At 63.8% G+C, this 25,323-nt stretch overlaps 1 protein-coding gene across 1 annotated transcript; it reads left to right on the top strand.

Moving 5' to 3' along the window:
• The first annotated feature begins 490 nt into the window (after window positions 1–490).
• On the top strand, window positions 491–25,198 carry TPPP (tubulin polymerization promoting protein). The gene is given in 5 exon segments (XM_053906839.1): window positions 491–605; window positions 12,731–12,863; window positions 12,865–13,052; window positions 23,424–23,577; window positions 23,747–25,198. Coding segments are annotated over 4 exon segments (666 nt in total). The 5' UTR covers window positions 491–605; window positions 12,731–12,734; the 3' UTR covers window positions 23,942–25,198.
• Window positions 25,199–25,323: the final 125 nt, after the last annotated feature.

The following is a 25,323-nucleotide window of genomic DNA, read 5'->3' as shown; positions in this document are numbered from 1 at the left end:
TCCCGGACGAGGCCCATTCCCCGCCGGGCCTCCCTGCGCCCCCTCCGTGAGGTCCCTGCCCGCACCCCCGACCCCTACCCCACTCCACATTGGGCCTCCTCGTCGGCCCGAGTCTCCGCGGAGAGGGCAGGGCCCCGCCGTCCGCCCGCGTGCTGTCGGCCGCGGGGATGCGGGCGGGCCTCCCGAGGTCCCGGAGGGCCAGGTGCGGCCGCCCCTAGCCCACCGCCCCCGGCTCGCCTCCCCTGCGGGGTTCCCACGCCCCTGCGCCGCGCCGGCCTTGTAAGGCAGAGCCGCGCCGCCGCCGGCCTCCGTGCGCCCCGCGCGCTCCCCGGGCCGGGAGGGGCCGGGGGTGTGGCAGGGCCGGGGGCGGGCCAATGAGCGCGCGGGGCGGGGTGGGCCGGGGGCGGGCCAATGAGCGCGCGGGGCGGGGTGGGCCGGGGGCGGGCCAATGAGCGCGCGGGGCGGGGCGGGCCGAGGGCGGGCCGTCGGGGCGCGCGGGGCGGGGCTGGCGGGCCCGGGGCGGCGGGGGCGCGGGCGCTCGCCGGACACCCGGTCGCGCGCGGCCGAGTCGCGGAGGCGCCCGCTGCAGTGGCCGCATCTCCGAGGTAAGCGTCCGCAGAGCTCGGTCCGGGGCGCTGGACGCAGGACCCCGCCCGGGCCCGCCGCGCCTGCCACCTGCGCCCGCCGCGCCTCCTCCTGGCTGCAGCCCCCTGCGTCCGTGCGCCCCCATCCCCGGCCCTGGGCTGCCTGGCGGTCGGTGCTGCGCGCTGAGGCCCCCGGGGGCTGCGTCGGGGGCGTGGGTCCCGGGGCTCGAGGGGCGCGGGCGGGGGCGACCCCGCTGCAAGGGACAGGTGGTTGGTGCGTGGGCCCCGGATGAGACGCTGGGCCTGTCTGGGCGGCAGCGCTTCACGCGACGAAGCCGCCCCCCCCCCCCCCCACTCCCGGCAGCCCCTTTCCCCGCCGCCGCCGCCGCCGCTGCCGCCTCCCCACGTCCCGCTACGCGGACGCCCGGGCCTGGGGTGGCAAGACCGAAGGGAATTAGGGCGTAGAGGGTGTGAAATGAAGCCAGTGCCGGGCAGCCCCAATTCCGGGAGACCCGGGGCCACGCAGAGGGCCCAGAGTGAGCGTGGTCCCTTGGCAGAGACCGCGCCGCCCCCTCGGGGTCCCAGGCCCCTCTCCGGCCGCATTTGCGTCACCATTATCACGCCAGGTGACAGTGTCAGCCGCACAGTGTGCGACTCCAGCAGCCTCCCCGGAGGGTGTCACGTTCTCTTATCGCCTGTGAGCACAGAACCCGGCAGTCAGGATGAAGAGATCGGCTGCCAGCAGGTTTGCTCACACACCTCTGGGGAGCAGTGCCCCACCTGTGCAGCAGGACCAGAGAAACCCTTTATTCTGTGGTTTCAGTTACGCAAATGCAGCCTTGAAATGAGCTGGGGAGAAAATCCATTCCTGCCACTCTGCTCATGACTATTTCGACAGGCGTTTGGTGTCTCTGAAGATGAGACACCGTTTAGGGTAAGCTGACAGTGTGGCCATCTATCTGCGTATTTCGTGGTTAATTTACCTGGCATTTTTTGGATACCGGCAGGGTCTCGGCAGGGTCTCGGGGACGATGGATAAAGGACCCAGCTCCCATGTCCCACTCTGCAGGCCTGTCCTGACTCCCCATGGCCAGCCTCTCGGGGAGGACCCAATGGAGGTGGGGGGGCGGGGGGAGCTCTGCACAATCCAGGGCAGCGCCGCACTCCTAGGAGGTGATTGGTAAAGGCCAACCTGGATCCTGAGTGCCCTGGGACCACAGGGGCTTGGAGTGATGGGGAGAGAGCTTGGAACAGGCAGGAAATGGGGGTGGGGCAGCGAGACAGCGGCTTGACCGATGCCTTAATTAAGCTGGATTCTGTGACCCCGTCTCTGGTACCAGCCACTGTTCCTGTCACATGGTCCAAATCACAGGGCTCCTCGAGGGTTCTGGGGGGAGGGGTGCTGGTGAATTTGTCTGCAAATTGCCTGCGGTAGGAGGGTATGTGCATTCTCCTGGGGGAAGCGTCTGCCGCTTTCCTGATTTCCAGAGGGTTCCATGAGTCAGAAAGGTACCATAACTTAAGTGCTACATTAGAAAATCCCTCTCCGTGAGTCCGGAAGGATGAAGTGATGGAGATCATGGGAAGCTCTCTTGGCTGTATTCTTATCTCCCTGGTGCTGTTTGGCTCCTCTTCCCGAATCCTTTGAAGTCTCAGTAAATACCTGTGGTAAAACCGTATACGAGGTTATAAATACTCATGGTGGAAACTGTGTAAATCACAGGAGAATTTAAAGAAAATCAAATCACTCATCACTGCTTGAGGATGCAGAGAAGGCTTTTAGCAGCCAGACGGTCCTCAGGGCCGCAGAGTGCTCCCGGCAGGAGAGACTGAGAATGAAAAGCTTCCTCTGGGAGAGGCTGCGCTGCCTGGAAGCCAGGCCTATTTATAGCTGGTGATGTTGCTGGTGAGGCAGGAGGAGCACGTCTGGGGATCTTGGGACCACGAGGCAAGGGCCCTGCTGCACCTTGAAGTGTCAGGTCCTCTGTGGGCTCAGAGTGGCTCTCGCTGGAGGGCGGTGGGGGCGGGGCGTGTGCCCCTGAGCCCGCAGACCCTGGACCGGGCAGACGCTCCCCTGTGTGTCAGCAGCAGCCTTGCCTCAAGGGGGTGGGGGGATGGAGCGCACCTGCACCTGGGGCTCAGACGTGGTCTCCAGCCTTTCTGGGTGGGGACGGAGCCCGGGTGTCTGCCCTCGGCAGTGCGTCTTCAGGGGGACCCTTTGCGGCAGCGGAGAGTGCGGGGTGCGGGGTTGGCCCTGCTGGGGCCTCGGGTGAGGGCGCGGCCCTGTGGGAGCCCCAGGAGCCGCCTGTGGGGGGGCTGCTCCTCCCTCCTCCCCCGCTCTCATCTGATGTGGGGTGTCGGTCTGTTCCCAGGCTCCTCGTTCCCTGGAACTGTGCAATAGCACGGGACGGCCGTCAGCCGGGAGGTGTAATTTAGCGTCCAAACACAGGGCCTTCTTTGGTGAAGAGTCCAAAGTCTTGCACGGAGCGTAAGGCAGTGACAGTTTTCTGCCTTCCCCGCCCTCGCCCCCGGCCCTGGCTTCTCTCAGCAGCGGGACCTGCCAGCCGGTCCTGGGAGGAGCACGTCCACACCGACTTTTTCTTGTTTTTAATTAGGTTTGTGGTGAGGAACGATGGGTTCTTACCTTCGCTGAAGCCTAGGTGTTAAAACCTCCTGGAGCCTTTCCCGCTCCTCCTGCTGCCTCTGTGGTGGGGCGCACCCGTGTGTCCCCAGCGTGTGTCCCTGTGTGTCCCCACATGTCCCTGCAGGTCTCCAGCATGTCCCCAGGGTGCCTGTGTCTCCGGTTCTCTTGGCGTAAGTGCAGTGCCCCCGCGTGGGCTCTGTGTGACCTCCTGCCCTGAGCCACGTTTCCCCAGACCTCTCTCTGTCACACCTGAGTGATTGCATGTCTGCTGAGCACCGGCCAGGTGGCCTTTACCTGGGAAGCCCCACTGCAGTGGGGACAACACCCAGCAGCCGGCGCCCCCGGGTGACCTCGTGCAGTCCCCACATGCCCCGCTGTCTCCCCTGCATGGGGCGGGGTGGGGGGGGCGTGCGGTGCAGGTGTGGGTCTGGGCCCAGAACCGACGTTAAGTCAGGTGCTCCTCGAGTGTGCCTGCGGCCCTGCGTCACAAGCTGTCTGTAGAAAGCCCGCCCACACCCTCCTTCTCCATCCAGGTGTACGTGCTTCGTGCACTCACTGACCCTCGACCCCGCTCCAGTCATTTAATGCCGTAGGACAGACTGTCCCCAAACCAGGGCTTTAAGACAGTGACCCCGTTTGCTTTTGCTCATGACTCTGCCAGCCAGCAGGGCTTGGCACGGACAGTGGTCCCCATCCCCTGACCTCGGCTAGGGGTCTGCCGGCCAGACAGGACCACCCGAGGCTGCCCTGCTTAGTTGAGTCTGGGTTGAGTGACTGGCACGAGGCTCCCCTGTCTCTGTGTGGGGTCTCTCCGGAACGTTTGCCTGTCCCTCGAGGGAACAGGGGAGCCTGGTTCTTTGTCGTGTGGCTGTGTCCCACGGTCCAGCCAGCTGGGGAAGTGCCCCTGGCTTGAGGGGCCGGAGCTGGTGGGTGGGAGACGCTCAAGGGTGGCCCCTCTTCTCGGTGCTTCGGAGGACCAGTTGTGGCAGCCCCTGGGGCCCCTGGCCCTGTGCCCCTCGGCCTTTGACGGCCCCTGGCCTGCTCCCTCGGGACTCGCTGCACCCTTTCCGTGGCAGCAGGTGGCACGTCTGTGGGTGGACGGCACCCCCCGGCCGCGCCGCCCGCTGCGCCCTGGTTCTGATTCCTGCTGCTCGGTCAGCTGTCCCCCGCGTCCTCGGGGGCTGAGGCTCCGTTCTCCTGACACCCTGCAGGCCCTGCCCCACTGGGCCTTCCACCCCGGCAGGGGCCCCTGGCTGCTTCTCTGGACTTGCTGCCTTTTTCTCATTGAGTTGTAGGGTCCTTTACGGGTTCTGGAGACGAGCCCATATTTGTATCTTCTCCTACCCCGTGGCTTCCCTTTTCTCTCCATCGGTGATATTTTTTGATGAACAGAAGTTCTTGATTTCAGCCTGCTGCCACCCTAGAATGGTTTCCTTTAAGGGCAGTGATTTTTGAGGCTTGTGCAGCGGATCTTTCTGTCTCCCCAGGACGTCAGATACCCTCGGCCCTCACCTTCGTGAGGATTTTGCCTCTCCCACTTCAGTCCTCGGAGCGCCTGAAGGGTGGTGCCGATGCCCCGTCTCCCCTGCATCTGCCATTTACTGAAAATATGCTCCTCCCTTTTTTCTGCAGGGCCACCTTGTCACACATGTGTGCGCATGTGTTTGGGCTCTGGCGTCCCTCCCGTTGGTGGTTCTGTCCCGTTGGTGCTGTCTCTGCTTCCAGACCTTTCTCTCGAGTCTCCATGCCCATGGAGCAAATCTTGTCTTTCTTTTAAGATCACTGTGTATTCACAGCCCTTCTCCCACATATGTCAGCTCAGTGCATCTAGATACTAGACACAAAAGCTGTCGGAGTTTTTATCCAGATTAAGTTAAGACTGTGGTCGAATTTAAGGACAGTTGACATCTTTCTGTACGTAGATTCCAACCCATGTTCATAACGTCATCATTTAGGCCTTTCGTTTCCTTCAGTGGCCGAGTTTTCTGTGTTGACTGTCTGTGCGCCCTCTGTGAGCGGTGTTCCTAGGAACTTGTATTTCTTCATGTTTTAAATGTTGCATTTCTAAATGCTTTTGACTGTGCGTCTTTGCTGTTACGCAGAAATGAAATGGCCTTTTGTGTGTTGACCACGTATCCAGAAACACCACTAGACTCACTTACTGGTTCTAATAATCGTCCTGGGATCCCTTTGGGTTTGGTGTGTGCACAACCCTAGAAACTGCCGATGATGAGTTTTTTTCCCTAACAACTTTTATATCTTCATTTCCTTTTCTTGTCTTTCTGACATGGGGAATACAGTACTTGCCCCAACTTAAAAACAAACGCTTTCAATATTTCAAGTGTGGCGGCTTTTCTCAGTTTTTTTGCAGGTGGCCCTTTTTCTCAGATTAAGGAGTTTTCCTCTTTTTTCGATTTCCTAAGAATTCGCATGATGCATAGATGCTGACTTCTGCCAGATGCTCTCCCTGCGTTTATGACGGTGGCATTAGTGTGACCCTCACATTTAGCCACATTCCCGGCCCGGCCCCAACTTGACTGCAAAGTGTTGATCCTTTTTATCTCTGACGGGATTCCGTTGGTTAATGTTTTGTTTAGGATTGTGAAGGACGGTTTTTGTATCCATGGGCAGCTCCTCAGATCTGCCTGCGGTGTGGAGTGACTCTGGCTCCCACCGAGGCCGGACCTGGCCGCCTCGCCCCTGCAGCAGGGCTGTGTAGGACCCGCCCCCCCCCCCCCCCCCCCCCCACTGGCCACTGCCCCAGCATGGGCTTTAAGCCTTTCCTAAAGCAACAGGCTGTGTGAGCCGCCTCTTCCTGTGCCCAGTGCCTGCAACTTGAGGCCAGAGCAGGGATCCCAGCAGGCAGGTGTCATATGGCTGTCCTGCACTGGGAGCCTGTCCTCCAGGGGCCTTTGGAACCCGGCCCGCCTGATCCTCTGGGCCCTCTGGGCCACGGCCCCTGGCTTCTCTCCTCCACGCACTGTTATCTGTGGGGGAACGCTCCTCCTCTGGTCTCTCTGGTCCCCTGAGTGCTCCGAGGTGGCTGTGACAAAGAGCCACAAAACTTAACACACGGAAGTTTATCTTCTCTCAGTGCTGGGGCCAGAGGCTTGGGGCTGGGGGCCGGGGGATCTCGCTCCCTCCGGAGGGTCTTGGGGAGGGTCCTTCCTGCCTCTTCCAGCTCCTGGGGTTCCAGGGCTGTGGCTCTGTCATCACGTGGCCTCCCCCATGTCTGTGTGTCTGCTTCCCAGAGCACTTGTCATTGGGTTCAGGGCCGCCAGGCAAATCAGACCTCGCCTTGGTATCTTCAGCTTGATGACGCCTGCAAAGACCCTTTCTCCAAACAAGGTCACATTCACAGTTCTGGGGGTTAGGATGTGGCCGTTCCTTTCTCGGGGCCGCCTCTCAGCCCACTCCACTTGCCCTCAGGCTGCCTGCAGGCGCTGACAGAGACCCCTGGCCGGGCACTTGTGGGGCCAGGCGCTGGGTGACTGAGCGGCTAGAAGTTTCCACCTGTGTCCTCATCCAACCCGTAGGGCGCCACCTGCCCGGGGACATCTGTCCGGGAGCCTCAAGTCTCCCTCCGGTTCAGCCCACCAAGACCAGAGTGTAAAGTGTGGGAAACGCGGCACCCGCACACTCAGGGCTTCAGTGTTTCCCGTGTCGTGGCTGGGACTTGTGGGCAGAGCATCTTAGGACAGGTCTTAGAGAACCCGTGGCCCAGACGGTGAGCCACGGGCTAGTGTGGGCCTGGCCAGCCGTCTCGGAGACCCCAGAGGGCCCAGGTGGGCTGAGCCCCCTTCTCTGTCCCTGCTGGTGCCCGGGGGCCACCCTCCCACGCCACTCCGCTCTCCTTGGTTCTGAGGCCCTCTTTCGGGATTGGGGGTGTGCCGTGGTGCCCTTTGGGGCTGCCCCTTGGCCCCCACAGCCCTCATTTTCTGAGATCCACATGCAGACATGGTCTGCTTCACACTCCTGGTGAGCTGTGGCTTTGGATTCTCTATGAAACTCTCTGAGGGAAGCGGGTCCCCCCGAAATCCCTGGCTTCGTGGTGACAGGAGAATGTCCCTCTGTTAAGGGGCTGGGGAGAGCCACCCAGAGGTCCTCAAGGGGTAGGTGGGGTTTGAAGATGCCCTGCCTTCCTCAGTCTCCCTTACTGGAAAGGCTTCTGCCCCACAAGGTCACCTTTTGGAGAGCACACAGCCTGTCCTGGCCCCCCTGTGCTGGCTGCCCAGCCCCCAGCCCCGTCCCTCCCGGCCCCCCAGCCCCGTCCAGCCTGGCCCCCCTGTGCTGGCTGCCCCTAAGCCCGACCCACCAGCTGGGCAGCAGCTCCCCAGGTCAGAGGCTGGGGCTCCCAAGGCAACCTTGCTGCGGGACAGTGCAGGACAGGTCCATGGCCCCGGGATGTTCGGGGACACAGACAAGACACGAGCTTGGTGCTCTGCTCGTGTTTTTCCATTGGAGAGAACTCAGTTTGGTCTTCTGACTGGGAACTCACGATGGCCTGGCCTCAGGGCCTGGACAACCTGGCCCCGGGGGACCTGTCGGGGCCAGTGGCCTCAGGCTCCGGGATCTGGGACCTGAGCCGTATCCTGCTCACACAGCCCAGGTCACGCCAGCTCTCGCACCGGGGCTGTGTCCTGTGGAGGGTGGGATTCCTGGCTGCCCCAGTGTTTCTCGGGAATGTGCAGCTCAGAAAGCCCGCTTTGTCCGCCCGGGAGGCTCTCACCGCCCAGAGCGGCCCTCAGCGGGGACGAGTGGCCCCGGGAGGCTCTCACCGCCTGGAGCGGCCCTCAGCGGGGACGAGTGCCTTTGTTCCCCCGGGGGCAGCAGCCAGGGCGACGCGCCTCTAGACCCTGATGCCGGGGCCTGAGCCTCCAGGTGGGCTCTGGGCCCTGGTAGAAGGTGGAGAGCAGGGAGGCAAGCCGCGTGAAGTGTTCTGGAAAGGGCCAGCCCGGGGGCCTCGGTGCCTCTGCCCGCCGCATCCCACAGGGTCTGCCTGGAAGCCTCAGAGGGGCAAGGAGCGTGTGTCTTGTTGTCGTTCTCTTGTGTCTGCGCCTTTTGTTCGCCGTCCCCGCGTTGTCGCTGAGCGTCTGGTGGCATCCGGTAAGGTGCCTCCCACGGCCTCCTCGTGGTTTCCTTGGCTCAGCCCCCATCCCCAGCTGCGCTCCTGGCCGCCCGTGAGGTCTGAGCAGGATCCCGCTTTATGCTTGTGCGGCCAGGTCCCTCGAGGGTTCTGGCACAGAAATGGGGTCTCGGTCTGGACCCTGGGCCCCGGCGTCCTGTCGGTGGGCCCAGCGACCATCCCCGGGGCTTCAGCACCTAGAGCTTTCGCTGGCCTGGAACCAGGTGTCAAGATCCGGGAGACGTGGGAGTGAACAGCAGGGACACTGAGCAGGGGCTCGGGGAGAGCCAGAGTGGCTTCCAGAAGCTTCCCTGTGATGCGCCCGCCCCCAGGAGCCCTATCCCCCTGCAGGGCCTGGGGTGTCCCTCAGGGGCCCAGAGCCCGGTTCTCAATTCCACTCGCAACACAGTGTGTCCCGCGCAGACTCCACTGCACCCAGAGGGGCTGGCGCTGTGCCTTTAGCGGAAGAGGTTAAGGCAAGAACCCTGAACAAGATCCTGCCTTTCGTGGGCGGGCACTTCTGGGAGCCAAGGGGCTTGGCGGGGCGAGCAGCCTCCACACAGGCCCGCAGGCCTGTGTCCCTGCCCCTGCACGCAAATAGGGAATTCTCCAGGGAACGCTGTAGGTTCCAAGGCTTCAGGACACTCCAGCCCTGTTATTTTGCGAAGAATATCCGCCTCTTCTGGGTTTGTGGCTGCAGGCTGTCCCCGAGGAGGACACCGGTTCCCCCTGTTTCGGGGGCCTGGACTCACGCCGCACCCCAGCAGCACGGGGAGGCCAGCTCAGGACACCGGGGTGCCAGCTGGGCAGGACCTGGCTCCTTCAAGGACACCAACGTGGAGTTCCAGGAGTCGGGACAGAGCCCGGGAGTGTGCTGGGGGACTCGGGGTCACACTGGTGGGCTCTCCCCCCTCTCAGAGCGGGGGCCCAGGGGCAGGTGGGCGGGAGGAGGGGCTGGCGTTTCTCAGACAGGGTCTCTGGGGGGCTGCCCACCTCCGGGCCAGAGGTTCCCGGGGAGATGGGGCCAGAGGAGGGGCTCACGCAGCCCCCGGGAAGAGTGACAGAAGCCAGCGGCATGTGGAGGACTGGGGGACAGGGGTCTGGGTGAGCTCTGGCTTCCCTGCGGCCTGTCCGGATTCCCAGACACAGGCGTCCTGCCGGCCCCCACCTTACCCCACTCTGCACGCCATCCCTGGTCTCTGATTCTAGTGTAAGAGCAGCTCTTCCACAGAGCCTGCTCACAGACACCTGCGCCTGCTCACAGACACCTGGTCCTGCTCGCAGACACCTGGTCCTGCTCACAGACACCTGGTCCTGCTCACAGACACCTGCTCCTGCTCACAGACACCTGCGCCTGCTCACAGACACCTGCGCCTGCTCACAGACGACACCTGGTCCTGCTCACAGACACCTGGTCCTGCTCACAGACACCTGCTCCTGCTCACAGACACCTGCGCCTGCTCACAGACACCTGGTCCTGCTCACAGACACCTGGTCCTGCTCACAGACACCTGCGCCTGCTCACAGACACCTGGTCCTGCTCACAGACACCTGCTCCTGCTCACAGACACCTGCGCCTGCTCACAGACACCTGGTCCTGCTCACAGACACCTGGTCCTGCTCACAGACACCTGCGCCTGCTCACAGACACCTGCTCCTGCTCACAGACACCTGCTCCTGCTCACAGACACCTGGTCCTGCTCACAGACACCTGCGCCTGCTCACAGACACACCTGCTTCTGTTGCAGGAACATCACTAACAGGGAATTGCAGGTCAGGAAATTCCTGGTCAGGAATTCTGTGTGCTGATGTCCGTGTGGCAGCTGACAGTGGTCTGTCGGGGTCTGTCCCGTGTCACCTTTTCTGTAAGTTTCGCTTTAGGCAGTCGAGGCTTAAGGAGGTCGCCAGGGAGAGTCCTTCTGAATTGGGGCCCGACTCATTTTGGAAATGGGGGCCTTGGCCTGGTGCCTCTTTGGGGCCTCGATGGCTCCCGGGGGGTGGGGGCCGGGGAGACCACGTGGCGTCTGAGAGACAGCCTTTCCCGGTGGCGGGATGATCCCTGTCTGGCACACACTGGGGCTCAGGCCCATCCGGGTCTGTATGGGGCCTCGCTGGCAGGGGCTGCCCTCTGGCCCCTCCCCCCCCCCCGTCCCTAATTCCACCTTGGCAGGGCCTCTCCAGGCCCTTCTTTGAAAGTGCAAATCCAGTAACACAGTCTCCCCACACCCCTGCGCTCGCTTCCTCCCCCTGCTCACTTCCTCCCCCTCCTCACTTCCTCCCCACCCCCCTGCACTCACTTCCTCCCCCTGCTCACTTCCTCCCCACCCCCCTGCGCTCGCTTCCTCCCCACCCCCCCTGCGCTCGCTTCCTCCCCCTCCTCGCTTCCTCCCCACCCCCCTGCACTCACTTCCTCCCCACTCCCCTGCACTCACTTCCTCCCCCTCCTCACTTCCTCCCCACCCCCCAGTGCTCGCTTCCTCCCCCTCCTCACTTCCTCCCCCTCCTCACTTCCTGCCCACCCCCCTGCGCTCACTTCCTCCCCACCCCCCCAGGGCTCGCTTCCTCCCCCTCCTCACTTCCTCCCCCTCCTCACTTCCTCCCCACCCCCCCAGGGCTCGCTTCCTCCCCCTCCTCACTTCCTCCCCACTTCCCTGCACTCACTTCCTCCCCCTCCTCACTTCCTGCCCACCCCCCTGCGCTCACTTCCTCCCCACCCCCCTGTGCTGACTTCCTCCCCCTCCTCACTTCCCCCCCTCCCCACCCCGATTCTTACACATCTCCAAACAGTCTGGGTTTTTTTCAGGAAAGCAGGTGAGGGCAAGGAGAGAGACTCAAGGGTTTCACAGAGAGTGGGGGGTCGTGGGGGTGTAGGGAACTCTTTGGGGCGGTCCTGAGCTGGGGGAAGTCCTCACATGGAGGGAGTGGGCAGGGCATTCGGACCGCCAGGTCTCTGGCCAGCCAGAGTGATCCCTGGGCATCCCTGGTCGTACCTGGTCACACGTGAGGGGCCCGCCCCCCCACTGTGTGCTGACTTGTGCCCTGCAAGGTAAGGGCTCTCCTCGGGTGACCCGGAGACCCGTGCCCGCAGGTCCGGGCTGCCATCCGCGGCACAGACAGGCCTCTCTCGACAGCTCCGTATTCCAGGAAGCCTCTGCTAGAGCTCTCGGGCTTTTACAAACTAATCGTGCCATTATCTCGTCATATGGCACATGGATTTATCAAAGGATAGGAAAGGACACGCAGAATGCATGTGACTCCTCCTCCCTCTGCCCTAAGAAGCTCCTTTTTCAGACGGAGAAATGGGGTCAGCGATAACACTGGAAGTAACTGGGTGTCACCCGGCCTCTGCTGTGGGTCCCTCTGAGGGCAGGCACTCCCAAGGCAGGCGCCGGGTTCCTGTCCCTGGGTGGGCCTGCGGGAGCCTAGAGGGTCTGCTCCCTGTGCATCCACAGGGGGCCGCCTGGAGGAGAGGGCATGGGTGGCCTCGAGAGCCGTCAGTCCAGACCTGCACCGGCTTTGCTGACCGGGTGGGCACGGGTGACCCCGGTCTCAGGTGCCCGTCCTGGCTTCCTCTGGGCCAGCCAGGGCCCCCAGCCCAGACTGGGAGGGGACGCTCACTGAACTGAGGACTCACCACATGCTTGCCGCTCAGGACTCTGCGTGTGCCCTGGGGGCACTCTGCTCTTGCCGAGCCCCCTGGGGCACGGACGGCCACCCACTGCTCCCCTGGGAAGCGACTTCTGGGTGCTCGGTCACACACCTCGGTGGGGCTTGGACATCTCAGGCTCCTGTCTGGGCCACTGGCCGTGACACAGGGCGGGGGCCCCACAGGGACCCACCGGCCTTGGGGATCAGGTGCCCCACGAAGGCAGAGACCCGTGGATAGGGCAGGGCAGCCTCCGCTGGGCTCCTGATGCGGGGCCCCACACGTGGTCCCCCACCCTGGGGCAACGTCTGCCACACTCCCACTCCCGCCATGTGCCTGCACTAGGTCCGCAGCCCACGGTTCTGGGTCTCCCTCCCCATCACTGTCAGGTCCCTTGGGAGGATATCATTCTGGAGAGTCAAGCAGATGTGGCCCAGGGAGGAGACACTGACACAGTGGCCAATAGGGGAGTGACAGGAGGGGCGCCGAGCCCACAGGAGGCCGGATTGGGTGCTTCCCCGTGGACTTTGGCTGTTTGGGGACAGCCCTCATCCAACCACCGGGCGCCTGGCGGGGGCCAGTACTGGGAGGGGCAGAGTGCCTGGCAGTAGCTTGATGCCCGAGGGACCTGGCCCATCCTGGGTGCCCACTGTGACATGGGCGGCCAGCCTCCTGCCCTACGCATGGCTCTGTAGAAGCGTGGTGACCCCTTTCTCCCCTTCCTCTTCCAGCAACATGGCTGACAGCAAGGCCAAGGCCGCCAAGGCCGCCAACAAGACACCCCCCAAGTCCCCAGGGGACTCCGCAAAGGACAGAGCGGCCAAGAGGCTGTCACTGGAGACAGAAGGTGCCGGTGAAGGGGGCGGCCGCTGCGGCCCCAGAGCTCAGCGCCCTGGAGGAGGCTTTCCGGCGTTTTGCCGTGCACGGGGACACCAGGGCCACCGGGAGGGAGATGCATGGCAAGAACTGGTCGAAGCTGTGTAAGGATTGCCAGGTCATCGATGGGAAGAATGTGACCGTCACTGACGTGGACATCGTCTTCAGCAAAATCAAGTAAGTGCCCCCCAGGCCTCGCACTCAGGACTCCCGGTGGGCGTTGTGTTCAGCTGGCAGTGAGGGGGTGGGATGTGCCAGTGCCCCTGACCCGTCCCTTCTCCGGATAAGATGCCGAGGATTTGGCCGGGGCTGGCGGGTGTCCCTGGAGCTGGCGGCAGAGCTGAGAAGCCTGCCCCTCGGGCATGACAGGTGCCTCGCACCCTCGAGCCTGGGGAGGTGTTCACACCCGAACTCTGATGCAGCGTCGTCGCCGCGGACCCGGTGGCTGTGAGCAGTGAGCCCATGTGCTTCCTGCACGCGTGCGCGTGTCCTTCCTCCTGGATGCTGGAGAGAGCGTCAGGCGTGGTTACGTGCCTTCCCCGTTCCTCTGGGCGCTTCTGCGGCCCGAGGACACCCTCCCCCGCCTCCCACCCTCCCAACCTGAGGACCCACCCGAGAAATGTCACAGCGCGCCCAAGGCTGCCTGGCATCTAGCGATCTCGGTGTAGGTCACACTTGTGGGAAAATAGCTTCTTTCTGATACGTGTCCATCTCAGTTACTGTGATGCCTTAGCTGCACGTCCCCGTGACCTGGGCATGTTTCCTGGGACGGCCCTGTGCCCTCCCTGTACATTCAGCGGTGGATGGTTTCCTCCCTGTGTGTCCCCAGCGGCTGTGCCTCCATGTCACCAGACATGGTGTGTCTATCCAGGGAGGTCTGCCTGCTTTCCTGGGCAAACACTGGTGCCTGTCCTCACAGTGACCACCGGCCACGGGGGCAGCCTTCTCCTCTAGAGCTGGGAGGCTGCAGGAGGGTAGAGTTGCCCCACGAGGAAAACCAACCCTTAGGACCCAGACCACCCGCCAAGTGGAGGGGACTTGGTGCCAGAGGAGGAACCAGTCAGAATTCAGGGTCCGGGCAGAGGCCCCAAGGAGACCACAGCTGAGGGAAAGGGATTCTAGTGAGCACTCCACTGCCAAGGCCCAGGGTCAGAGGGGAAGGGACAGGGCTGGGGTGCAGGGGGGATGAGGAGGTAAAGGTGGGGTGCACGGAGAGGAGGAGGAGGGGAAGGTGGGGTGCAGGGGGAGGAGGAGGAGGGGAAGGTGAGGTGCAGGGGGAGGAGGAGAAGGTGAAGGCGGGGGGAGGAGGAGGGGAAGGCAGGGTGCAGGGGGAGGAGGAGGAGGGGAAGGCAGGGTGCAGGGGGAGGAGGAGGAGGGGAAGGCAGGGTGCAGGGGGAGGAGGAGGAGGGGAAGGCAGGGTGCAGGGGGAGGAGGAGGAGGGGAAGGCAGGGTGCAGGGGGAGGAGGAGGAGGGGAAGGCAGGGTGCAGGGGGAGGAGGAGGAGGGGAAGGCAGGGTGCAGGGGGAGGAGGAGGAGGGGAAGGCAGGGTGGAGGGGGAGGAGGAGGAGGGGAAGGAGGGGTGCAGGGGGAGGAGGAGGAAGGGAATGCGAGGTGCAGGGGGAGGAGGAGGAGGGGAAGGCGGGGGGAGGAGGAGGGGAAGGCGGGGTGCAGGGGGAGGAAGAGGAGGGGAAGGTGAGGTGCAGGGGGAGGAGGAGAAGGTGAAAGTGGGGTGCAGGGGGAGGAGAAGGAGAAGGCAGGGTGCAGGGGGAGGAGGAGGAGGGGAAGGAGGGGTGCAGGGGGAGGAGGAGAAGGTGGGGTGCAGGGGGAGGAGGAGAAGGTGAAAGTGGGGTGCAGGGGGAGGAGAAGGAGAAGGCAGGGTGCAGGGGGAGGAGGAGGAGGGGAAGGCAGGGTGCAGGGGGAGGAAGAGGAGGGGAAGGTGAGGTGCAGGGGGAGGAGGAGAAGGTGAAAGTGGGGTGCAGGGGGAGGAGAAGGAGAAGGCAGGGTGCAGGGGGAGGAGGAGGAGGGGAAGGCAGGGTGCAGGGGGGAGGAGGAGGAGGGGAAGGCAGGGTGCAGGGGGAGGAGGAGGAGGGGAAGGAGGGGTGCAGGGGGAGGAGGAGGAAGGGAATGCGGGGTGCAGGGGGAGGAGGAGGAGGGGAAGCGGGGGGAGGAGGAGGGGAAGGTGAGGTGCAGGGGGAGGAGGAGAAGGTGAAGGCAGGGTGCAGGGGGGAGTAGGAGGAGGGGAAGGTGGGGTGCAGGGGGAGGAGGAGAAGGTGAAAGTGGGGTGCAGGGGGAGGAGGAGGAGGGGAAGGCAGGGTGCAGGGGGAGGAGGAGGAGGGGAAGGCAGGGTGCAGGGGGAGGAGGAGGAGGGAAAGGCGGGGTGCAGGGCGGGAGGTGCTCTGTGGTTGGTTTGGGGGTCCCAGGTAGACACTCCATCGCCAGGGCCAGGTGACGCCCTGGGAGCCCCGGAGATGTTCAGCCGACAGTGTGGGCCAGAACCCCCAGAGGCCCGGTGTCCCCGCCCCTCCGCCCGCCGACCTGCGCAGTGTCTGTGGGGCAGGGCCCCGGGCGGAGGGCAGGTGCGCACTCCGGACCTCCTGGGTCCCTCATCGGCTCCCTGGTCTGTAGAGCCCTGGTGCCTGAGTCCCCGAACCTGGACCTCTCTCCAGCAGACGGACCGCTCCTCTGACTGGGTGTCCACGCGGCGGCGTCTGGGCCCAAACGTCCATTCTGTCGCCTGTGCCCCCCCACCCCCCCGGCCCCGCACCTCCCACCTGTGGAGGCTGAGGAGACAGCCCAGTGGAGGAGCCGGTGTGGACAAATGAGCCCCCCACCTCTGCCCCCGCTCCCCTCTGTTCCTCTGATCCGTGCCCCCTCCTGCCCCCACCCTGTCTGCCCCCCCCCCCACCCCGTGCCTGGCTGGGCGCTCTGGTCCCCCCCCTCCTCCACGCGTCTTGGCCTTCAGTGTCCGTGTGGGGTTCGGCTGCGTGGGACCTGCCCTCTGGGGTGTGCTGGGTCTCCTGGTCACTTTGTCACACTGACCCCGGCCTGAGCCTCGGGGCTGACCCCTGCCCATCGCCGCCCTGCTCGCAGACCTGCTGGACCCTGACTGGTGCCGTCCCACCTCCTCACAGAGGCCCAGCCCACCTGAACCCCCACGCACCTGGGGCGCGGGTTCCCGACCTCTCTTGCTGTGTCCTTGGGGCGTCTTCTAGTCCCTCCTTGGCTACAGGCTGCACCCTGGAGACGAGAAGCTGTGCGCTCCTCGGCTGGGTCTGCCTGATCCCCAGGGTCACCCCCACAGAGCAGGGGCCAGACTCCGGGAGCCTCTGGCAAGTGTGGCCTCGGGGTCAAGGACATTCCCAAGAGGGGCAGGGGCGGGCCACCTCAGCCCAGAAGGTGCTAAAGTGTTCCTACTTGGCGTCCACCGGGGAGGGGGCCGGGGAGGGGGCCGCATCGTGGTTCTTTCCCCCGTGTCTCCAGGTTGGGGGCTTCAGGACCTTTGGGGACCGGGGAGCCACACGGAGCCTGCCTCTACCCACTGCCCGGGATGGCAGTCTGGCAGCTGGCAGGGACCAGCCCTCTGTGTCCCCACCTTGGGGTCTGCACATTTGCCGTCCCTGTGGCCCCCGGGTTGTGACCAAGGGGACTGATACCTGACTTCGGAGATGCCATCATCACCAGGGACCGGGTTCCAGCCCGAGGTGCTGTGTCCTCTGCCGGGGGGGTGGGGGGGGGTGGGGGGGTGCTGGCCTGCTCTCCTTGCTAAGAAACACGAGCCAGATCTGTGGGGTGTGGTTCCCGTGGACGGTCGCCACGGCCAGCCGGTCTCGGGCGTGTGGTGCCGCCGTTGGCCGACCCCCAGGGCCAGACGGGAGCCCGCGGCTGCCTCCGAAGGTGTCTCTAGCACAGAACTCGTTCCGCGGTGCAGCCGTGCTCCGGCACCCCAAGCGGGAGGGACAGGAGGGCAGCCGTGTTTACCGTGTGCTCACACTGCTGGGGTGGGGGCAGCAGGAGCCCCAGGGGGCCCACGTGTCCTGAGCTGGGGGGCAGGGACCCCGATGAGGCCCAGCATGGCCCCCATTTCTCCCCTGGGCGTGTCTTCAGGCCTTCAGCACTGACCTTGGGAAACCGCACGCATCCAGGAGACATGGGCAGGCCGGGAGCAGAGGAACCTCAGAGCCGTGACCCTCGGGGAGGGTTTCAACAGGGCGGGGAAGGCACAGCCAGTAACACGCCAGGGGTCCCACACCCTCGGCGCCGGCCCAGACGTCGAACTGTCGGGACGGGTGATGGCAGCCCTTCCTTCCGTCACCTTTCATTCCTGTCACAGAAAGTTGCCTCCACGCTACTGCGCACAGGCATTTGCACACGTGTGCACACACGCACTCACAGCCCACACTCGTGTGCACAGAAGCACATACACGCACACGGCTCCCAGGACACATGTGTGCACGTACGCAGGCATGTGTGCTCACTGGTAGAACTCAGGCTCTCCACAGCCCCGGGGGTGGGGAGGTGGCTCACTCAGAGGACGGGTGCCCTCCTGCGTGCAGGAGGCGTGGGCAGCCCGCCACCCAGCGAGTGGGACGCGGGCCCTGGTGTGAGCACCCGTAAGGGAACCCCATCTGGTTGCAGTCCCCGTCCCAGGAGGCAGGGCGTCAGGCGCTCAGAAGCTTGGGGCCAAGGCTCGGCCCCCGGCCCCTGGGCACAGAGGGCTCCACATTGCAGAGTCCAGGGCTGCTTGGGACCCCTGGTGTCTCTGCCCCGGCTCGCATCGGGGGGGGGGGGGGGGGAGTCGTCTGATGGGTGGGCAGTGGGGGGCCCCAGCCCAGCAAGGGGTTGTGGTCACAACGCAGTCACACGGGCCTGTGGTGGCCACTGGGGCCCCTACAAGGGGGCAGGTGCGGGCAGGGCCCGCGCCCGGGTAGGCTTGCTGGTCACCTTGGGAGGGTGTGGCAGGGGCATCGTGCCTTGTCCCTGGAAGGGGAGGTGGATGGTGTCCCGGGCGGGGTCGTGGGGTCCCAAGGCAAGGCTGCAGGGTTAGAGGACGCTGGGAGGTCCCAAGGAGACCGTTTGGATCTGCTTTTCTTTGGCCTCGTGACGAGGGTGGTCTTGGGCGGGACGTGCACGTCCTGATCGATGGGGTCTGGGGTCACACTTGTTCCAAGTGGCAGCCGTGGCAGAAGCGTCCTCGCCTCGTGGGAGCCACGGATGCGGAGCCACAGCCGCTGACTGGTGGAGGAGATCCCGCTCTGTTTGCAGGCGGTTGCCATGGCTCTGCGGGCGGTGGCGCCAGCCCGGGTATCTGCAGGCTTTGTTTAGGTCCTGTTGCCACGGCAGCGCTTGTTTGTTTTGATGTTACTATGTGTTAAATTTTAAACAAATTTCTTGCGGCTCCACTCCAGGTCTCGATTGAACGCTATTGTTACCAAGACAAAGCCTTCTGGCACCCTCTCCGCCCCGAGGGGCAGACCTCGGTGGGTCTGAAATACTAATTAATCCAGACTCTGTGTGCCCAGCACGAATAGCACCCTGACAGCCCCGCGTGGGGCGCCTGGACGACAGCGTCGCCTCAGTTCTGCCCGTGTGCTCGCGTGGGGTGCAGGTGGCGGGCCCGGCCTGAGGGGGGCAGAGGGCGGCCTCCTGGCCCATGCACGCGCCTATTTTGGGGTTGCTGTGTGTTCAGAGTGAGGGGCCGTGTTTCCTGCAACATGATGCTGGCGTCTGGGTCTCAGGTTAGGAAGAAGCACCTTGGCGGGGCTCCCTGGGGCCTGTCGGCCACTGACCGGCTCCATTCTTGCCACACACCCCGTGGCCCCAGCCGGGACATGGCCACGGCCCGGACGTGGTGGGACTTGTCCGAGGCAGGAAGCGGGAATAACAGAGCTGAGGCTTCCCCACGGAACACAGTCCAGATGCTGCCCGCCGCCGGTCCACCACGATTGTGGGGCGGGGGCGTCCACGGGAGGTCCGGGGGAGGCTGGCAGGGCCCCGTGTGTGCGGGCACATCCCAGAGACACCAGGGACGGGGGCTCCCCTGTGCCGGGTCTGCCCAGGGCCCCCGCTGTCCAGGCAGGGGGCGAGTGAGCGTGGGCATTCGGGGTGAGCGGCGGGGTCAGGACGGCCACGTGGCTGAGGCCTTCTCTGTGGGGGCCCTCTCCTGGCCCGAGGCCACGCAGGGCCTCCGCGGTGGGCAGCCTGGTGCGTCTGGAATCGGGGAGTTGCTGGCCCTTGGCCCCTCGCTGGGTTGATGCGGATGCTGGGCCTCAGCACACCTTTTGTCCTTTTAAGGTGACCTTCCCCAAATGCTCAGAAATGGTTTCAGTGACCTCAGTGGGTCTGTTTCATAGCCCATCCCCTGCCATAGCCACGATGGCAATTAGGGGTGCAGGTCGTGGGCGGGGGGTGGTGGCTGGAGCCCCCAGGGACCCCGCCCCTGCCCCTCACAGGGCAAGCCCAGCCCCAGGCTCCTGCATGAAGCAAGCACGCTACGGTGGCTTTTACCTACTTGGCGGGGAAGAGTCGGGGCCACAACTGCCCCTTCAGGCAGATCGGGGCCTCCCCGCGGCCCCTACGGACCCACAGCGTCATGGTTGTGCCCGGGCCCTGATAGGCGGGTTGGTCAGCGGCACTGGGGAGCCCTGGGCAGGAGCAGGGCGGCCGCCGTCTGCCAGGAAGGTCTGGCTGCGACTGGTCCTCCTTTCTTTGTTGTTTATTTTTTTTAAGAGAGAGCGAGAGCAAGCGAACGCAGGGGAGGGGCAGAGAGAGAGGACAGAGGGTCGGTAGCAGGCTCCGAGCCGTCAGCACAGAGCCCGAAGCCGGGCTCGGACTCGTGTACCGTTGAGACCGTGACCTGAGCTGAAGCCAGACACTTGACAGACAGAGCCCCCCAGGCAGCCCACCGGCGGTCCTCCTTGGGCACAGCGTGCAGTTGGAGCCGCTGGTCTGGCCTGGGAGCTGCCCCAGGTCAGGCATGACGTGAGGGCACTGCTACGTCACAGCCACAATGACAGCTCCCCCAGGAGCCTCCCACTCCTGCCAGCCCAAAGGAATTCCCCACAGGCCCCTCCTTCTCACTGAGCCTCATCAGAGCCTTAAGTGGCCCCTCGACACCCCACTTCCTGCCTGCGCTGTCACCCTGGCCAGCCAGGCTGCCCTCTGGACAGGTCTCCCAGGGCCCTGGCTTTGCTGCGGGGGGGGGGGGGGAGGGGTGGTGCACGGGGGGCCAGTAGCTTCCTCCCACCCGAGCGGCAAGTTCTCCGTAATGGCCCAGCATGCTGCCTCCCACCTCTTGGAGAGGTGTCCCTGGGAGTGCCATCGGTCCTGAATCATGGAGGTGCTGGCACGTTTTGGCCTGAAGCCCGGGAGCCTTCCTGCTGTTGGCCCTGGAGGGACATACGCCTGTCTCTGGAGGGCTGCCCTGGCCCCCGCCAGCCCCAGTGTCCCCGGGTGACCTTTGGCACTGGCAGGGTTCAGCCCCCTGCCCACCCTGAGTTGGGTCTGGAGGCCTGGGGGACACAGGGCTTGGGAAGCAAAGTGAAACCCCAGCTCACGGGGCCTTGTGTGTGATCAGTGACCCCATTCCTGCTGGGCGGGCCTGCAGGCAGGGCACCGGCCAGCCCGGCCTGGAGCCGGGAGAGGGGGTTTCAGGGTGGGGACACCCTCCAGTTCTGTGGACTCTGGAGAACAGGCTCACTCTGTGTCCAGAGAGCAGTGTAATGTGATCAGTGTCTCTGGGGAAGAGACGGGCATTGTCATTCTAGAACTTGCTGCGCATGGCTCTCTGCAGCAGGGTGCCGGGTCCCCTGGGGAGAACTCCCTGCTGGGCAGTCACGGTGGGGACACTTGGGGACACCCGGCCCGGCCAGGTGGAGCGGGAGAGTCGGCCTTAGGCCCGTGTCCACCAGCTCTGAATGTGGCCCTCTGATGGGAGCCCCCGTCAGCCTTTCCCCCCACCCCCAGCTCAAGTGACTCACACTGGTGGCGCCTGGTGCCGCGGTGCCCAGAGAGGGCTGCGTGCTCCGGCGGCCAGTCCCGGGGCTGGCCGTCAGGCCTGGCATCCACATGCCACCCGGGCAGGGCGTGAATAGGAGACAGGAGTGCCTTTGACGGCCCAGGACAAACAAACAGGGCCTCGGCCCGGCAGCAGGGCAGGGATCTCCGTGCGGGGCGGCTGCTGTGAGAACCTCGCTGCCCAGGAAGGTTTCCCCAGAGGCTGGGGGGGGGGGGGGGGGTCGAGACCAACTGCTGCGGGGGCAGAGCCCACTGCCCTGCCCACCACTGGGTCTGAGGAATCCCTGCACCCACCAGGCCACCAGCCCCTGCTGTGCGGTCGTGGTCGGGACCAGCACCCGAGGACGGAAGGGGCGTCTGTGTTGAGTGCAGGCCCCGTGGGGGCTCAGGCTTCCCAGCCCCGCTCCCCGACTGCGGGCTGTGTCCCGTGTCTTCCGACGGGCACGTCAAGTGCCTCTGAGTCCCTGCGTGTGGCGTCCAGCTGTTCACTGCTGAAGGACACCTGACTACGTGGTTCACGCGGGACTGCGGTGCGTCTGTCCTGCGTCGAGCCCAGACGTGGGGGCTCAGAGCCGTAACTGCCCAACCGCCTCCCCGGGTGGACGCCACGTCGGAGTGCCCGGCTGACCACATCCTCCCGGTGCGGCCATTTCACCGGCTTCAGCCACGCTGGCCGTCCGGCCCGGTAGGACTCGCCATGTGGGGTGGCGCTCTGTGTGCTCTGCCCTGGCCACCCAGGGGTCTTCCTGGACAGTGTCCGGTTCGGGTATTTGCCCCGTTTTCTATGTGGGATCCTCCCCGTTAAGTTTGAAAAACTTTCTCTTTCAGGTGTCTGTTTGCACGTGTTTTCTCCCCATCTGTGGCTCGTCTCGTATTCCTCGGAACAGCATCTTTTCAAGGGCGTGGGGTTTTAAATTTCGGTGCATTCCAATTCCTTGTTTCTTTTATGGACTTTTTTGGTGTTGTTTCTAAGAAATCTTTGCTTCACCCGAGGTCACAAAGTTTTTCTCTTAGGTATTCTTCCAGAAGTTTATAGTTCTAGGCTTTGTGCTGAACTTAGGACGATGGCCCGTTTTGAGTGAGTCTCTGTAGGCACTTCGAGGCACAGGACAGGGCTGGGTCCCCGCTGTACCAGCACCAGCTGTTTAGAGACGGGCCTTTCTCTGCCGAGCTGCCTTTCTTTGCTCTTCCGTGGAAACCCTCGTGTGGGTCTGTCCTTGTGCCTTCGTGGTTATTGTGGCTGTTCTGGGCCGTCCCACTCAGGCCTCTGCACCCACAGGGTGTCTCTGCATGGCAAGAAGCCGCCCCCACAGGACCTCTTGTTCTAAAACCCTGACGACTCACTCCATGGATTAGCAGGAGAGATCCAAAGTGGTAAAAATGGTTTTTAGTAAAAATTATAAAACGTGCACAGTTTAGAATCTTCCTGAAATTTTGTGAGTGGCCTGCGGCAGGGAACGAATAGGGCTGCATCTGCCCCTAGCCCCCTTGTGCCCCTTAGGCAGGCGGCTTTCAGGTGGGGGCAGTGGGGGTCCTGGGAGGAGGGACGGGCCCTGGGACCACCTTGCTGGGCGTATTGGCGAGGCGGCCGCCCGACCCCGTCCCTGTGTGATGACAGGGACGTCGGGCCACGGTGGCCCCAGGCAGGATTCGGCCTCTGTGTGGTTCAGATGGGATGAGCGTCTTGACCTGACTTTTTCCCTCCTGCTCTGAGTGGACGCCACACACGCCCCATTTTAGACCCAGACAACAGCTTTGTTTTAATGTCCAGTTGTTCATAAAGGATGTGGTTCCTTTAAGCTTTTTTCCAAGACAATTTATATTTGCTGCCGTTGCCCATGGCGACCGACTGTTGGGCATAAACAGTGCACACCAGGGTGGGGGAGGGGCATATTCTGTATTTTTTTTTTTTTTTTTTACGTTTATTTATTTTTGAGACAGAGAGAGACAGAGCATGAACGGGGGAGGGTCAGAGAGAGAGGGAGACACAGAATCTGAAACAGGCTCCAGGCTCTGAGCACTCAGCACAGAGCCCGACGCGGGGCTCGAACTCACGGACCGCGAGATCATGACCTGAGCCGAAGTCGGCCGCCCAACCGACTGAGCCACCCAGGCACCCCTCTGTATTTTAACGTTAGACTTGATTTCTGCTGTGGGGGAGAGGTGGGGGTTCCCCAAGGCCACTGGGCCCCCACCAGGTTCCTGGGTAGGGATCCCCTGATGTCACTGATCCCTGGGTTGGGGCAGGGTTACCCCGATGTCACTGGGTGCCCAGAGGCAGGGGCCCCCCGATGTCACCAGGTCCCTGGGAGGTAGTCTCCCGATGTCATCAGGTCCCTGGGCAGGGCCAGGGTTTCCCCAATGTCACCTGGTCCCCGGGCAGGGGTCTCCTGATGCCACCAGGTCCCTGGGAAGGGGTCCCCTGACATCGCCTGGTCCCCGGATGTCAGCAGGTTCTGGGGGCACTACTTGGTGGGGCTGTGCGTTACGGAGGGGAGTGGCCCTGGCCCGGGCCCTGAGCGCTCTCCTCCCTCAGAGGGAAATCCTGCCGGACCATCACATTCGAGCAGTTCAAGGAGGCGCTTGAAGAGCTCTCCAAGAAGAGATTCAAAGACAAGAGCAGCGAGGAGGCCGTCCGCGAGGTGCACAGGCTCATCGAGGGCAAGGCCCCCATCATCTCAGGGGTGACGGTGAGCATGGCTAGCAGGGACTCCCCGGAGGGCAGCAGCCCGTGGGGTCTGGGGTGGGACAGCAGACGTGTTACTCCCTGGGGGTGTGCCGACCCAGCTGCCGACGGCCTCACGCGCTCACTTGGCCCCTTGCGCTCACACGGGCGCGCCCCATTCTCTCCCTCTACAGAAGGCCATCTCGTCGCCCACTGTGTCCCGGCTCACGGACACGACCAAGTTCACGGGCTCCCACAAGGAACGCTTCGACCCATCAGGCAAGGGCAAGGGCAAGGCGGGCCGTGTGGACCTGGTGGATGAGTCGGGCTACGTACCGGGCTATAAGCACGCGGGCACCTATGACCAGAAGGTGCAGGGTGGCAAGTAGCCAGCCCAGGAGCAGCCCTTCCCGCGGCGGCCCGCGCCACCTCACACTTCATTACATTCCCTTGCTCCCTGGGGCAGAACTCAAGGCTGGGGCCCCGGGGGCCGCGGGGGCGGCAGTCAGGCCTCCCCCTGCCTGGGGCCTGGCATGCTTCTCTCTGACCCCCCAGTGGGGCCCCGAAATCACTGACCGTTTCTAACACACCTGCCTCGTCCAGTGCTGGCCGACAACAAATGGCCTTTTTCAGAGCGTCTCCTGGGACCAGACCACACTAGCTACCTGACTCGCAGGCGAAAAGGCCATTTTAAAGGGGCCGGTGGGCCACAAGGGGTGAGTGGGACAGACCCTGTCAGAAGGTGGCCACCTGCTGAACTGCAAACCCCTCCCTGGAACCTCGAGGGCGGCACAAGCTAACGCACTAACCAGCAGCACCAAGACGACAGAAGTGAGCTGCTAACAGGACATCATGAAGGTGTGGGGAGGTGGGACAGGTGCTTGCATGTGCACAAACACTCACACATACCCACATGTGTGTGCCTGCAATACGCACATGCTCGCACACACACACACACACACACACACACGCACACACGTCGTGGAGCCGGAGGAAGGTGAGCCAGTGGAAGGGGCTCCTCAGTGGACCAGAGGAACACGGTCTGAAGTTGTCAAAATGGAAGCCAAGGACAAGACCGTTCGCTTTATTGTGTTTTCCTAAGAAGAAACTGGAAACGTATTTGTTCCCAGAATGGGTCAGCGAAGACAGAATACCGTTTCTGCCCCTTTCTCTCCTGCCGTTTGTGTCTCTAGGCCAGGAGACCCTGCCGGCCGAGGCTTCCCGTGCAGTCGCTTTGCTGGCATGATGCTGTCTTCTGTCCGGGGCCCCACTCTGCACTCAGGGCCTCCGGGCTGTGGGTCCCCGTGGCTGCTCCCTGTTCGCCGTTCAGGTTCGTGGTTCAGTCTCTGCATGAGTCTTCCCTAACCTCTCCCAACCCCTGCAAATGCAGAAAACCACACGACAGAGGCAGGCCCACAAAGGGCCCCGAGGCCAGCAGCATTTGTTGGCATTTGGTTTCTCCGTGAGGCTGGACAGGGGACCCGAGCATTGGGACTCTTGTCACAGTGGCTTCATGGGGACATGTCCCCTTGCAGAAGTGCCACCAAGCCTGGCGAGTGACTGGTGGGGCCGTGTGGTCCTGGCGCTGGTCCTGGGAAAAGCCCACGGGAGCCTCAGGGAAATGCTTCTTGGAGCCCGTCCACCCTGAGCCCGTCCACCCTGGCCTCTGTTCTGTGTCCGTGGCAGCTGGCTGGTTGGGGGCACTCCCTGGCGCACAGCACAGGCGGTTGAAATAAAGACCGGCACCGGGGTGGCACACGCACCCGCCTCC

The sequence above is a fragment of the Panthera pardus genome, unplaced genomic scaffold (genome assembly GCF_024362965.1).
Source record: "Panthera pardus isolate Hobbes unplaced genomic scaffold, ASM2436296v1 HiC_scaffold_2, whole genome shotgun sequence".
NCBI classification, from domain to species: Eukaryota; Metazoa; Chordata; class Mammalia; order Carnivora; family Felidae; genus Panthera; species Panthera pardus.
This window is presented reverse-complemented; position numbering and strand designations above follow the sequence as displayed.